Source organism: Ornithorhynchus anatinus, chromosome 3, assembly GCF_004115215.2.
Source record: "Ornithorhynchus anatinus isolate Pmale09 chromosome 3, mOrnAna1.pri.v4, whole genome shotgun sequence".
Lineage (NCBI taxonomy): Eukaryota > Metazoa > Chordata > Mammalia > Monotremata > Ornithorhynchidae > Ornithorhynchus > Ornithorhynchus anatinus.
This window is the reverse complement of record NC_041730.1, coordinates 21797607-21812212: the sequence shown is the minus strand read 5'-3', so window position 1 is coordinate 21812212 and position 14606 is coordinate 21797607. Positions and strand designations below refer to the sequence as shown.

At 47.6% G+C, this 14606-nt stretch overlaps 1 protein-coding gene across 6 annotated transcripts in view; it reads right to left on the bottom strand.

Moving 5' to 3' along the window:
* The window catches only part of CKAP5 (cytoskeleton associated protein 5), a 76598-nt gene that overhangs the window by 51468 nt on the left and 10524 nt on the right, over positions 1-14606 (bottom strand). For 2 of the 6 annotated variants that reach the window (XM_029059478.1, XM_029059482.1), the window contains exons 1-4: positions 13110-13121; positions 12737-12738; positions 1255-1346; positions 116-309 (exon numbers count right to left, since the gene is read on the bottom strand). In XM_029059478.1, coding sequence (XP_028915311.1) covers positions 116-309; positions 1255-1311 — 251 coding nt within the window. In that variant the 5' untranslated portion in view covers positions 1312-1346; positions 12737-12738; positions 13110-13121. Of the gene's footprint in view, positions 1-115; positions 310-1254; positions 1347-12736; positions 12739-13109; positions 13122-13488; positions 13507-14463; positions 14485-14606 lie in introns of those variants that run through there. The other 4 variants (XM_029059479.2, XM_039911419.1, XM_029059480.2 and 1 more) reach the window with 3 other exon arrangements.

Genomic DNA, 14606 nt, shown 5'->3' with positions numbered 1-14606 from the left:
AGTACAGTGCTCTGCACGCAGGAGGTGACCAAGGATCACTGATTAGACAGACATATATCAACTGATCCGGCCTTGGAAAGAGACCCTCACTTTATATCACAGGCAGATTACTTACTTTCCTGCTACGTGAGCATTCTCAACGTAGGCAAGGGCGGCTTCTAATCCCTTCAACTGAACCACCGCGTTGGAGTCGGTCACAAATTTTTTAATCAATCCTAAGTATTTGGACCACTCTGGGCTCTTTTCATCTCTGATTTTCTGGAAGATCTTCAGGGCTTCTTCGTATCCACTTAATCTGGCTTTCCATAACTAGAACAGAAAGCACACTTAGCAGCATATTTTGAAAGACACGTCTTGTTTCAGTTTGCGATGAACTGTTTGTGACCATTCCCCGCTGGGTGGCTTGATCTGTCCATAGGACACCAGAACTAGAAACAGCAGGAATTCAATCAGTCCACCCTGAGGTTGTACTAAGAGACGATATGAGATAAATCTGCTAACATCCTCCAGGCCCATGTCTGTTCACTTTAATGGCACCACGAAAAACTCACGAAGCCCTCAATTTAAGGCCTGCATTAGGTCTGAAGAAATGGGAGTTGCTTTAAAATGGCCTCTTTGCCTCTTTCCATTATAGGATTCAAACTGTGACAGCTCCAAGAGTGGGAAATCACCCTGCTGAGGCCACCTTTGATGTAGGCAGTAAAATGATGCTTGTCCGTTGCCCACCAGCTTCACGCTACTACATGTTTTAATTTTTAATCAGAAATTCACTTGCTGTAGTCCTTAAGTTGGGACTCGTTACTGAGTTCAACAGAGTACAAGGATTTAAAAAAAGAATCGCCGGAGATGGGTGTCAGGTGTACTTAAAGTGATCCGAAGAGGAATTCGGATTCTAGATACCTACATCAAACAGAAGTTAATTAGCTACGTATACTAATGGTCAAACTCTTTGTCTTAACTGGCAAGGTAACTGAATCATGTAAGGACACAAACATTTTTGCAAAGGGAAATGATTGCCCTTTATTACGCCACGCAATATTTCTCTGAGCTTTTAAAAATAACCTTTTAGAAACCAAATTTTCAAAAAAGGATGTTGGAAATGGTGATGGGAAGCACAGCACTGGCCTATTACGACAATAGTCTTCCTTAAACAGCAGTTTCTTTCATGAACTGCCTAGATAGACACGTCGTCTGGAGCCACCCAAAACTGACAGGGCGAGGAACAAGCCGCAGCACACAGCGAAAAGGTCTCACCTTGTGTTCACATTTCTGATCAACCGATAATTTCAACCACTCGCTGTCGTCTCCCATTGTGCTTCCAGTTTTTTCTCAATATTTGGTTATTCCTGATCAGGAAAAAAGAAGCACTTATTAGCACCACCAAAAATTCAGCCTCTTTAAAGCTATATTTTACAGGTACAGCATATCCACAAACACCAAACACAAAGGTAACGTTCGACGTCAAATACTCGTTCAGTCCGTTAGTCCTGCAGTTAAAAAATTGGGTAGTGAAGACCTAACTTACATAGGCGTTTAACAATTACAGAATAGAATATCTGTAATTTATCATTTCCTCAAAGGAGCCTTTCGACACCTCTGAAAAATCTGAAGAGAAAGATATAGAGCAGGAGAATTACCGACCCCAGTTATATGCATTTTTTTTAAAAAAAGATTTAAGAATATGACACAGAAAGTTTCAATTTTCAGGTTTATTAAACCAAAAGTTACTCAAACCTAAAAGACTGTAAGATGAACTTGTTACTATAGCACCTCAAATCACTGGGACCCTTTACTGGTGAAGAGTCAAACAACCGTTAAGTCAGTCATATAAATTAATGGCCACACTCTCACCCATGACACTTTGTTAAATTATTTCCCTATAAATAAGGTATCACATCCCTACAATGAACTGTCTCAATTTTAAAGGTTTTTGAAATGGAAAAACCTTAGCTTGATCTCAATTTTTACATGGCCGACTAATTCCTGGGTGGCTCCATGAATGACAGCATTAAAGCCATGTGGGCTGAAGAACTCTCATCTGGATTTAGGAACTACGGGGCTCACTGACCCCGATAATTAAGTGGAAGGATTTAGAAGATCCATTTTTTCTGGAGAAAATGAAGATCAGAACTAGGGCTTCAGCCACCCCAAGGGAGGCAGGTGAACACTAGAGCAGTGATGGCAATGTTGTTCTACAGAAGAGCCAAAAAGGAGGAGACATTTCATTAGTTTGGTGCACCAAGAGCCAATCTTACAACGTAAACACGCGTGAAATATGGCTTCCTTCACCATGAAGCTGATGGTTTTAAGCACTTCAACTCTCCTACTCCCAACACATACTGGGAGGACGTGAGTGGAATGAATCTGTTCTACCCATCAGGGAGCCGGGGCAACTCTGCTTAAGGAGGGCCCCCATGGGATTCGTGACTTCATTCCATTATGCTGAGCGTGGCACGGGATGACATCACTGCAACATGTAATTGCTTCATGGCAACAGCTAGTGATGTCAGTGAGGGAGGGGAAGGAACTAACCGCTGCCAGGGGTGGCCCATGGTGCTACCCCTCCCTTCCCCGGCAGCCAGGCACCGCCAGTTGTGGCAGGACCCCTCCCAAGCCACCCAGCTCCTCCAGCGGAGGAGAGGAGCCCCTTCCTCCTTCCTCCCCAAGGGGGGCTGCAGACACGCCTCTGGAGATGGCCAGATCCTCTTCTCCCTAGCCCGGAGCAGGACCCGGTCCGCCGTCCATCCGTCCCCGTCCCGCGGCCAGCAGGTTTCGGCTGTGATGCTCAGGCACGGGGTGGGGGGACGGCGTTGGGAAAGGGCTTTCCGGTGCTGCATGGGGGTGGCCAAGACCTCCTGCTGCAGAGCCCAGAGGGCTACTCTCCCTCGCACACCAGTTCTTAGCTTGACGTCCCGAGCGACAGTTAAAGCCTCGTCTCCGACTCTGGAGAGCCACAATTTATACACCTTAGCACTAGCAGAGTCTAACGTGGAAGTTTGAAAGCCTACACTCATGATTCCTGACCTCCAAGTCTGTGTATGTGCTCATGCGTGCACACACACACGGTATTTATTGAACACCCACCACTAGGTGCTCATGGAACTTCAACATAAACAAGACACAGGTTCCCTGCCCTCAAGGAGTTTACAGTCCAGTAGGGGAAGATAAACTATTTGCAAATAGTGGGGACAGAAGGAAAAACATGGACACAACAGGAAGAGGCATAAATAGAAGAGCTGAATAACTGTTCATACGTATGTCCATGGGTGCTAAGGATAGGAATAAAATACATCACTACCAGGTGCTTGGGAAAGTACAATAGATGACATAAACCCTACCCTCAAAAAGCTTACACTCTATCTGGGGAAACAGACAAAAAATCATTTGAAATAGGAGGGAGAAATGCCCCAAGAAGGTGCGGCGATACGTACAAAATTGCCGTGAGAGGCAGTGAATGCAAAAATGCTGAGATACTAGTAGGAAGGATACATTCTAGGGAGAAGAAAATAGGAAATTTCCTGGATGGGTAGGATTTCAGAGGATTCTGAAGTTGGGGAGGGATGAGGTCTGGCAGATTTCAGAGAGGGAGGGAGTTCCAGGCAGGATGAAGGGTGAAAGCCAGGGGTCAGAGGCAAGAGAATAATGATGTTGGTATTTGTTAAGCGCTTACTATGTGCAGAGCACTGTTCTAAGCGCTGGGATAAATACAGGGTCATCAGGTTGTCCCATGAGAGGCTCACGGTCTTAATCCCCATTTTATAGATGAGATAACTGAGGCACAGAGAAGTTAAGTGACTTGCCCACAGTCACACAGCTGCCAAGTGGCAGATCTGGGATTCGAACCCATGACCTCGGACTCCCAAGCCCATGCTCTTTCCACTGAGCCATGAGAATCAAGAATGAGGCACAGTGAGAAGGTAAGCTTGAGAGTAAAGGAGAACGCGAGCTGGGGAGGGGGAGTAGAATTTATAGGTGAGAGTCCTGATGGAAAGCCAGTGATCAGGAGTTTCTGATGGGAGGATCGAAGGGTAACTATTTGAGACTCCTGAACAGTGAAGAGACGTGTAGAGAGCAAGGTTTTAGAAAGATTATCTGAGCAGAGTGAAAACTGAACAGGGGAGAGGCTAGAAGCAGAGGGGCCAGTGAAGAGGCTGATTAGATAGTCAAACCGTTCTAAATGAAGCACCTGGACCAGGGTAATAGCCATTTGGATAGACAGGAAAGGGCAGATCTAGAAAACGTTGGAGGATTCCAAGTGCTTAGTACAGTGCTCTACACATAGTAAGCACTCAGTAAATACTACTGAATGAATGGAATGATTTAGCAACAGAATGGATATGTGAGCTGAAAAAAAAAGCGAGGAAGCAAAGATAATGCAAAGGTCACGGTCTTTGGAAACAGGGCGACGATGACATTGCCAATGTTGTTGGGAAAATTAGGTGAAGACTTAAGAAGAGGTTGGAGGAGTTTGGTTTTAAATATATTGAGCTGGAGGTGGCTATCGGACATCCACAGGGAGAAGTTGCTTGGGAAAAATTAAAGCAAGATTGCAGACTGGAAGAGAGATCGGGGCTAAGCAAGAGACTGGGGAATCATCCACGGGAGCAGATGAGGACCCCGAGGGAGTAAGTATAAAGTGAGAGGGGTAGGGGATCCAGAATAATGTGCTGATTAAGAGCAGAGATGTGGAAGAGGAACCACCAAAAAGACAGAGCAGAGAAACAGTGTGGCTCAGTGGAAAGAGCACGGGCTTTGGAGTCAGAGGTCATGGGTTCGAATCCCGGCTCGGCCACTTGTCAGCTGTGTGACTTTGGACAAGTCACTTAACTTCTCGGTGCCTCAGTTACCTCATCTGTAAAATGGGGATTAAGACTGTGAGCCCCAAGTGGGACAACCTGATTCCCCTGTGTCTACCCCAGCGCTTAGAACAGTGCTCGGCACATAGTAAGCGCTTAACAAATACCAACAGTAGTAGTACAGAGCAGTCAGAGAGTTGGGAGGAAAAACTATGAAAGAAGCCAATATTAAAAAGGTATGTCTCTCAGGATCAACCTGGAGAGTTCCCAGTAATCTAGCAGTCTTGACTACAGGAGGGAGGGTCAGGCAGAGGCCTGTCCATTCCATTCCTAGCTTGGGCAGTGGCTAGCGAGTGGAAGGCAAAAGTCAAAACTCACCTGGGCTGGGCAACAGCAGCACGGGAGAGAGTCGAGGGCGGAGACTCAAGCTTACTGCGCGGAAGGAGGGAATGGTAAAACACTCTCGTATTTTTAACTAAGAAAATTTTATGGACACGCTATATTTTTAACTAAGAAAATTTTACGGACACACTACCGGAACGGCTGCAGATGGAGGTGGGGCGTCCTGGAAGAGCTGTGTCCACGGTGTCGCTAGGGGTCGTAGACAACTCGACGGCATAAGACAAGACCAGCTTGTCAAAGGCAGTTGAGAGGTGAAGGAAGATTAGGATAGAGTAAAGACAGTTAACACTGGCAAGGAGATCACTGGGGACCTTGGAGAATATAGTAAAGCCAGACCACAGTGTGTCAAAAATAATAATGATGATATTTGTTAAGCGCTTACTATGTGCCAGGCACCCAACTAAGCGCTGGGGTGGATGCAAGAAAATCAAGTTGGACACGGTCCCTCTCCCAAGTGGAGCTCGCGGTCTCAGTCCCCATTTGACAGATGAGGCACAGCAAAGTGAAGTGACTTGCCCACGGTCACGCAGGAGACAAGTGACGGAGCCGGGATTAGAACCTATGACCTTCTGACCTCCCAGGCCCCGGCTCTATCCACTACGCCATGCTGAGTTGAAGGAGAAGAGGTGGGAGTATACATCCCGTCCCAGAGAGTTTGGACAGAAATAGAAGCCCGGAAGTGGGGAGATGACCACAGGGTCAAGTTGGTTTGAGAGAAGACTTTTAGAACAGGCAAGATTTGAGTGTATTTGAAGGTAGAGAAAGGGAACCACAAGGGAGTGATTGGCCAAAGATGGCAGTTAGGGAGGGGAAAAGGGTGGGCAAATACTTTTAGGAGATGAGAGTGGTAGATCTGAAAGCAGGCAGATCTCTTGAGAGATGACTCGGAAGGAAGGGAGAGTGGATATAGGGGAAGGAGGGAATGGAGGAGAAGAGGGATCATCAGGAACAGCATGGTTACTGAAGTCCCGGAGGATCAGTGAGGAAAAGGTATCAAAAATTTTGCTCAGAAGAGCTCAAGTGGGGAGCCGGTGATATATGACAACGACTACTAGCAATGGCAGGTGGCAATAGTGAATGATGGGACCTCAAAGGAGCAGAAAGAGAGGAATGGAGCAGATGAGGGGTGGTGGTGCAGAAGTAGCGTGGCTTAGTGGGCTTGGGAGTCAGAGGTCATGGGTTCTAATCCTAGCCCTGCCACTGGTCAGCTGTGTGACTTTGGGCAAGTCACTTCACTTCTCTGAGCCTCACTGATCTCCTCTGTAAAACGGGGATGAAGACTGTGAGCCCCACGTGGGACAACCTGATTACCTTGCATCTACCCCAGCGTTTAGAACCGTGCTTGGCACATAGTAAGTGCTTAACATATGCCATAATAATAATAATGCTCACTGGAAGGTGAGGAACAGGCTGACATCTCCCCCGTCCCTGTGAGTCGGAGGCGCTGGGAAAAGGTGAGGGAAAAGGGGGAGAGAATGACAAGGGAGTCACATCTCAGGGTTCTACTGGCCACCTTCACACGGGACGGTAGGCGTGGGGAAGGGCTCGATGGGCCTGAAGAAACTGGATGCAGAGCGGAGGATGGGTGGTGGGGGGTGGCCGCGACAGGAGCTTAGGGATGTGGTGAGGGAGGGACGTGGTCAAGTCCCCGGTCCCGAGTGAGTATAACTTCTACAGGGGCTTCGGATGGATGGATGTTGGGCAGACACCATTCCCCATGGGTACATATGTGTGGGGAGGCAGTGTGGTGGAGGGGAAAGCGCCCAGCCCTGGACGCTGGAGGATCTGGGTTCTACTCCTGCCAGCTGGGAGATCTTGGACAAGTTACGAACGTTTGTACAGCACTCGAGATTACAATTGCTCGGCGCACAGTAAGCGCTTAACAAATACCATAATTATTAATTGGATCTATATATTCATTGACTCAATAGTATTTATTGAGCGCTTACTATGTGCAGAGCACTGTACTAAGCACTTGGAAAGTACAATTTCTATCTATGCACACCTCATTCAAGATTAGCGTTAAAGATCCTCGCTACAAAGATGACACCTTCAAGACACGGGAAGAACAGTTCCGCGATCCTCCGAGGAGATCGCCGCCAAGAAGAGCTTGCCCATCGGCTCCATCCAGGCGAGATCGAGAGCCCACAAGGGGAGGGGCTGCTCAGTTGCCTTCGGTGCCTTCCTTAACATCCAGACCCCTGGGAAACGGCCAGCAGATTTTGAGGATGCGGCCACGATCACCGCCTCCGAGCACTCGATGGATCCCGCCGACCGGCTGATCGATCTTCAACAAGAAAGAGGAGAGGGCTGCCTGCGAAAACTCTCCTGGGACCTCCCGGATCCCCGGCACTGGCAAGATTTTAACTAAGACTCCTCCTGGACCGATGACTGAAAACGTTACTGACCGTGCCCTCCCAGAATCACAACGCAGCCTGACTCCCGTAGGGTGCAGCAGTTAAGACCTTTGCTGCAGACCAGATCCAGGAGAAATGCAAGGATGGGCATTAAGACCACTCCCTACGGCAGACCCGACAAAAGCAGCCGACACCATCGATAAGACCCATTCTCCGGCAACGACTGAAAAAACCTGGCCTCTCTGAAAAATCTTTATTCCCCGAGGACCTGGCTGGCGGTGTCAGAATTATTGGAGGCAAACGATCCTCTACTATTCATCCCATGCCACGTGTACATAAAAGCTCTGGGAGGTGGTGTCAAAATACAAATCTGATCCTTTGGAAAACTTTTATTTGAACAGGCTGAGTGCATCATCCGAAGCCCTGGAGAATGGCTCATGCCGGATCTCCTTTATGCTGAATGGTTATGGGGCTGGAAATCTTAATCACCATTTTACAGCTGATTCTTCTCATGGTCACAGCAAACAAGGTTTACTGATGAAAATCTCCTTCTTTCCTAGAATTAAGGGTTTCAGGAAGCACAAGTAAGGAATATGTGCTTGTCAGGGTCTTAGAATCAGTTTAAAGAGCTTTTCTTTGCCATCGAGAACGTGTTAGAAGAAAACAAAATAAAGCTTGCAAAATGTCTCTCGTACTCTCGATAACGAATCTATGGCCTGGGCGAAAGAGCCTGGGATGGGGAATCAGGAGATCTAAGGGCCAGTCCCAGCTCTGCCGCTGGCCTCCTCTGTGACCCAGGGCAAGTCACTTAACCTCCCTGGGTCTCAATTTCCTTCCCTGTAAAACAGGGATCAGCTTTCTGCCTCTCTCTACCACTTAGGTTGTGTGAGGAACAGGGATCGTCTGATTATCTTGCCTCTGGGATTAGCACCTAGTAAGCGCTTATTATCAAAGTAACGAAAAAATACAGGAATTCACAAAAATGAAACAGTACTTATCCCGAGGTATAACTTGCTTTTCATGAGGAAAAAAACAAAACAAAAAAAACCCCACCATCCCCCACCGCCTCAAATTTGTAAAAAAGTTACAAACTTTCCCAGAAGGACAGTAAGTGATTTTGTCCACTCCCCGGTCAAACACTGTGACACTTTCTCTTATGGCAGAAGTGATTTTTTTTTTTTTGGATTTTCCCTGATTTTCCCAGACTTCTACCCTCAGAGCCTTTTTGTTTTTCAAGTTAGGGTTCCCCTTATCTCTCCAAAATGAATTACATTTTAAAAGAACATTTTCACTGCCCCAAATTGTTGATTTCAAGCCAAACCTTTGTTGATTTTGCCTATTTGTATGATGCACCGTAAGGTCCTTGTGGGCAGGGAACAAGTCTGCTGACTCTGTTACACTCTACTCTCCCAAGCCCTTAGTACAGTTCCCTGAACACACACACTGTGTTCAGGGAACTGTACTAAGGGCTCAAATACGACTGACTGATGCACTGCCAAAACTTCTTCTGTTATCAGCGGAATCAACTTTTACTTTAGACTCTGATACCTGAAAAATCTGGTCATTGAAAAATGTCCATGTTTTTCTTGGAAGATTTCCCTTTTCCCCACTTTGACAGTCATCAGAGGTTTCCTAGGGCATGGCCTCCCAAAGTTAGCTTTTCCTCTTATCTTAGTTTCAATGCAAGACCCTTATTTGGTTAAGTTTTGCAGTGTTTCTCCAACTTGAGTAAGCTTACCTCACCACCATGATGCCCACTGAAAGAGATCTGCAATTTTTAGCCATTTGCAGCATTTGCAAATGCCAGACAGGAATATTACAGAAGTTCATGCCAGGCAGGTGATAGTGTCAAAAAGAATAATAATAATGTTGGTATTTGTTAAGCGCTTACTATGTGCCGAGCACTGTTCTAAGCGCTGGGGTAGATACAGGGTCATCAGGTTGTCCCACGTGAGGCTCACAGTTAACCCCCATTTTACAGATGAGGTAACTGAGGCACAGAGAAGTTAAGTGACTTGCCCACAGTCGCACAGCTGACAAGTGGCAGAGCCAGGATTCAAACTCATGACCTCTGACTCCCAAGCCCATGCTCTTTCCACTGAGCCACAAGAAGACACCCTCCTTCCAATTTTTCCTAATTGACTTGTTTAAAAAAACTCAATAACTAGCCTCAAGCTGTGGTTTTATGTTTTGTTTGTTTTTTTTTTTAAGACCCCCATCCCATGCGGTTTTATGTTTGTTTGTTTTTTAAGACCCCCTCCCCAAAAGACCATACTCTAAGAATCAGGTGATGGGTAAGGCTATAATAAAGAGTTTGTCCACAAATAGAGGAACTTGGGTGAAGGAGAGAGCAGCGGAGAGTGTATAAGGGCATAAGGATTCGCTTTTGTGAAAAGGCAATAATAGTTTAGCAAATTTTGGCAATTTTCACACCACCAAAATCTAACTTTTTTCTCAGATTAGATACTTGCACATAAAATTAACACTATTAAATGTATTGAATTATTAAAACAATCAAAAACACCCATGATACAGAGCACACAAGGGAGTCAAAGCCTCAATATTCTGAATAGTGGCTGGGTATATTTTCCTATGAAGCTTTTGTTCTGCCCTGGACTTGAACATTTTATATTCTTTAGTTCCTAAAATAAGGACAATGCCATTCAGTTATATTTCTCTAGGAACAGTTTAAAAAAACAAAACAAAACACAAACCACATGAAGCTCTCTTGCCTCCCTCAAATACTTTTGAAGTTTTAAGGAACCAAAAAGCTTCCACTTGAAAATTCAATAGCATTTTATGCAAGAATCGTGAAAACTTTTCCAATGGCTACATTGTACTTAAATTTACAGGCAATGGTAATTACTGAGTGCTTCCTGTGTGCAGAGCACCGGGGAGAGTACGACAACAGAGTTCGGTATACACGTTCCCTGCCCGCAGTGAACTCACGGTCTAGAAGAGGAGCAAGGGAGAAACTGTTTGCTGACTGAGTTACAATGAGGTGAATATGACCTCCGAATTTCTGCCCTCCAAGTTCAGTGAAATTAGCAGAAAGTTAATAATAATAATAATGTTGGTATTTGTTAAGCGCTTACTATGTGCCAAGCACTGTTCTAAGCGCTGGGGTAGACATAGGGGGATCGGGTTGTCCCACGTGGGGCTCACAGTCTTAATCCCCATTTTACAGATGAGGGAACTGAGGCCCAGAGAAGTGAAGTGACTCGCCCACAGTCACACAGCCGACAAGTGGCAGAGCTGGGATTCGAACTCATGAGCCCTGACTCCAAAGCCCGTGCTCTTTCCACTGAGCCACGCTGCTTCTCCAAGTTCAAACGATGTGATCAGTCTTTCATCTGCTCACTCTACGTTCCTCTCCCCGCCACTGACTCTTCACCTCAGAATTTGGGCAGTGTCATCCCCGCCCACCCTGGCGGCACTTGGGTATAAACTCCACTGTTTTCCCCCTACCCAGGTTTCATCCCATCACCGGCCGGGAGTTGTAACCTCCAACATTATTATTATTATTATTATCCCCATTTTCCAGATGAGGTCACTGAGGCCCAGAGAAGTGAAGTAAAGCTCTCCTACCGAGAGCTCACCTCCCCCAAGAGGCCTTCCCAGACCGAGCTTCCCCTTTTCCCTCTGCTCCCCCTCCCCCCCTTTCCCTCTGCTCCTCCCCCTCTCCCTTCCCCTCCCCTCAGCACTGTGCTCATTTGTATATATTTTTATTATCCTATTTATTTTGTTAATGAGGTGTCCATCCCCTTGATTCTATTTACCGTGACTATGTTGTCTTGTTTTTGTCCGTCCGTCTCTCCCAATTAGACTGTGAGCCCGTCATTGGGCAGGGATGGTCTCTATCTGTTGCCGAACTGTCCATTCCAAGCGCTTAGTACAGTGCTCTGCACACAGTAAGCGCTCAAATACTATCGAATGAATGAATGAATGATTAACTCTCCCAAGCACTTAATACAGCGCTCTCCAGACAGCGAGCACTCAATAGACACTACCGATTGATCTAACTAATAATCACTTTTAACTCCTTGGAGTCAAATGCCAATGGCACTCACTTGGAAAAAGATCCATCTGATGCACAAAAATTAAGTGCACCTTCTTTCCCCACGCTCGGTCCAGTATTCTGCCCTCTGCAAGCGCTTAATACTATTTATACTAAATATCAGCGGGACCAACTTTTTAAAGATCTCTCTAGAATATGACTGTTCCTGCTCTACTCCCCTCAAGTTCCCCCTCAAGTTTATAATTAAGGAGAGAAAGCTCGAGGATAGGAGTCCCCGTCTAGGCTTGGGCCGGCCTGAATGGTCTCACTGTGGACCACCTTCATCAGCGGCGGCTCTGGGGTCGAAGGACTAGCACGATGCTCCCACCCGTTAAAAACAGATGCTCCAATCAAGGGTGATTGTGACTGGGGCTTAGGCCGCCTTCTCTCTCAGAGCCCCTTACAAGACTTTCATTTAGTTAACCAACGGTTACGATCGTGGAATTAAAAGCGTGCTTACGAATAAGCCTAACTTGGAAGCAATGGGTCCTCCAGGCTGTAAGCTCGTTGTGGGCAGGGAAGGTGCCTACCGATGGTCCTCTCCCAAGAGCTTCGTACGGTGCTCCGCACACAGCAAGTGCCACTGATTAATAAGAGAATAATGTTTAAATGGAACAGATTCAACAGTATTTATTGAGCGCTTACTAGGGGCAGAACACTGTACTAAGCGCTTGAGGTGTACAATTCGGCAACAGATAGAGACCATCCCTGCCCAGCAACGGGCTCGCGGTCTAAAACATACATGACTTCAGTCTCTCGACTGCAAGCGCGGAATGTGTCTACCAACTCTTATACCGTATTCTCCCAAGTGCTCGATACAGTGCTCTGCGCACAGTAAGTGCTCAATAAATACAATCGATTGATTCAGTCTCATTAAATCCTAAAAAGAGGACGATGAGTGAGAAAAGAGAGGATTAAATCTGGACACCATAAATCTTGCCTCTAAGAGTTTATAAATGCAGAGTGGAATTTCATTGACCCACACCAAGTAAATTTAACTTTATTGGGCTAATTTGCAATTATTTCCAAAGATGTAAAGACTACTAAGGAAGTACTGAAGTTACTACACCTCATTACTATTCGCTCTCCTCTCTTTGTGAAAGATAAAGACCAAGACAGCTAACCGCTGAATGTACTAAGCTTTAGGTTGTCTACTTCGATATCTGGTCCTCAGCAGTTCCAAACCAATCTCAAAATTAAAATATAAGAACACAAGGGATACGAATGTGCTAACGCTATTAATTCCACTAATAGCTGGTGTTTTGGATCAACCAAAAATCCTTCGGGTGACAGAAAGAGGTGGTGAATGCAGTTTAGATGGTTCGCTGATCTCTGTTCTCTGTTTACCAATTCTTTGGGTGGAACCCATTATTTGGGCCTCATCTTATCTGATGAGGCCATCGCAAATCTTTTATCATCAACACTGCTGTATATTTGCAAGTTATCAAGACACCTAAAGAATTTAAATGTCAGCAATTCTCAAAAGTCTTGGGAAACCCGGCCGACCGAAAACCTATTTACCGAGGAAGCCAGAGATTCTAGGAAATTTCCCAAGGTCACACAGTGAGCCGGTGTCTGGCCTGAAAAATAAGCTTCGATCTTCCGATTTTCGGATCTATAACCCTATCCAGGAGAGATCATTTCTCCCTCTTCCTCCCAAAAAACAACAATAAAATCAACTCAAGCCCCAAGGCAAAGTTCTTCCACCTAAACGAGCCCCCCCCCCCCCCCCCCCCCCCGTGCCTTCGGGCCTACTTACTGAGCGCTTACTGCCTGCACACCACTCCCCTAGGCCCTCCCCCTCCCCCACTCCATCAATCAGCGTCCACGCCGATTGGTCCGAGGTCATGGGTTCTAATCACCCTCTGCCGCTCACCGGCTGTGTGACTTCGGGCAAGTCACTTCACTTCTGATTTGATTGGGAAGCAGCGGGGCTCAGTGGAAAGAGCACGGGCTTCGGAGTCAGAGGTCATGGGTTCGACTCCCGGCTCCGTCACTTGTCGGCTGTGTGACTGTGGGCAAGTCGCTTCACTTCTCTGGGCCTCAGTGACCTCATCTGTAAAATGGGGATTAACTGTGAGCCTCACGTGGGACCACCTGATGACCTTGTATCTCCCCCAGCGCTTAGAACAGTGCTCTGCAAATAGTAAGCTCTTAACAAATACCAACATTATTATTATTATTCTGACTAAACGGGGTGCTACATTAGGGTTATCCAGCAGACGGTGGGAGTCACCTAAGTAAGCCAGTAAAGAGACGACTTGGGAGACAGTAGGCCTTTGGGGTTTTTCTAACTCAAGAGCTCTTGACCTACAAAAGCTCTTCAGGACCCAGGATTACCGTTCCTCGCGCCCCGCCAGGGAGGAGTCGCAGAGCCACAGCGAGTTCGGATGAACCCAGGGGCGCGAAGTTTCGCCCCCTGGACGAGGCGGACGGCGGGGTCGACCCCCAAAGAGGTTGGGGGAGGCGATGCCGGCCGCCAAACGGGGCGGGCCCGGGCACCCCGGGGGGTCTCACCCTCCCGGCCTGGCGCTCGGGATTTGAGGGCGACGATGCCATCGACTGTGGGGTGTCCGGAGGAAAGCTCAGCTCCGCAGGACCGGCCGCCGAGGGTCCATCCCCTCCCGTCGCTCCAACTTTCGGAGCGGGGCGCGGGGACGAGGACGCGTGGGGGTCTCCGGGGGTGATGGCGGGTCCTTGGCGGGGCTCCGGGCTTTGCCCGGCTTAGGCCTCTGGAGTCGGAGGACTAAAGTCGGCTCCCCAACTGGGTCAGCGCGGCGTCCTGCTCGCTCACCGGCCGGGGCTCCGCCCTCCCCCGCCACCCGGCATTGTTTCCCGGCCCGGTCCTCACCTTCCCGGGATCGGCGGGAATTCCCGGGCGGCCCCAGACGGGATTGATTCCCGGGGCTGCGGGGGGAACGCCTCCTCCAAGGGCGGGCCGGGGAGCGCGCCCCTGTGCGCGTCCCCGCCGCGGGGGGGGGGGTGGGGGGGGTG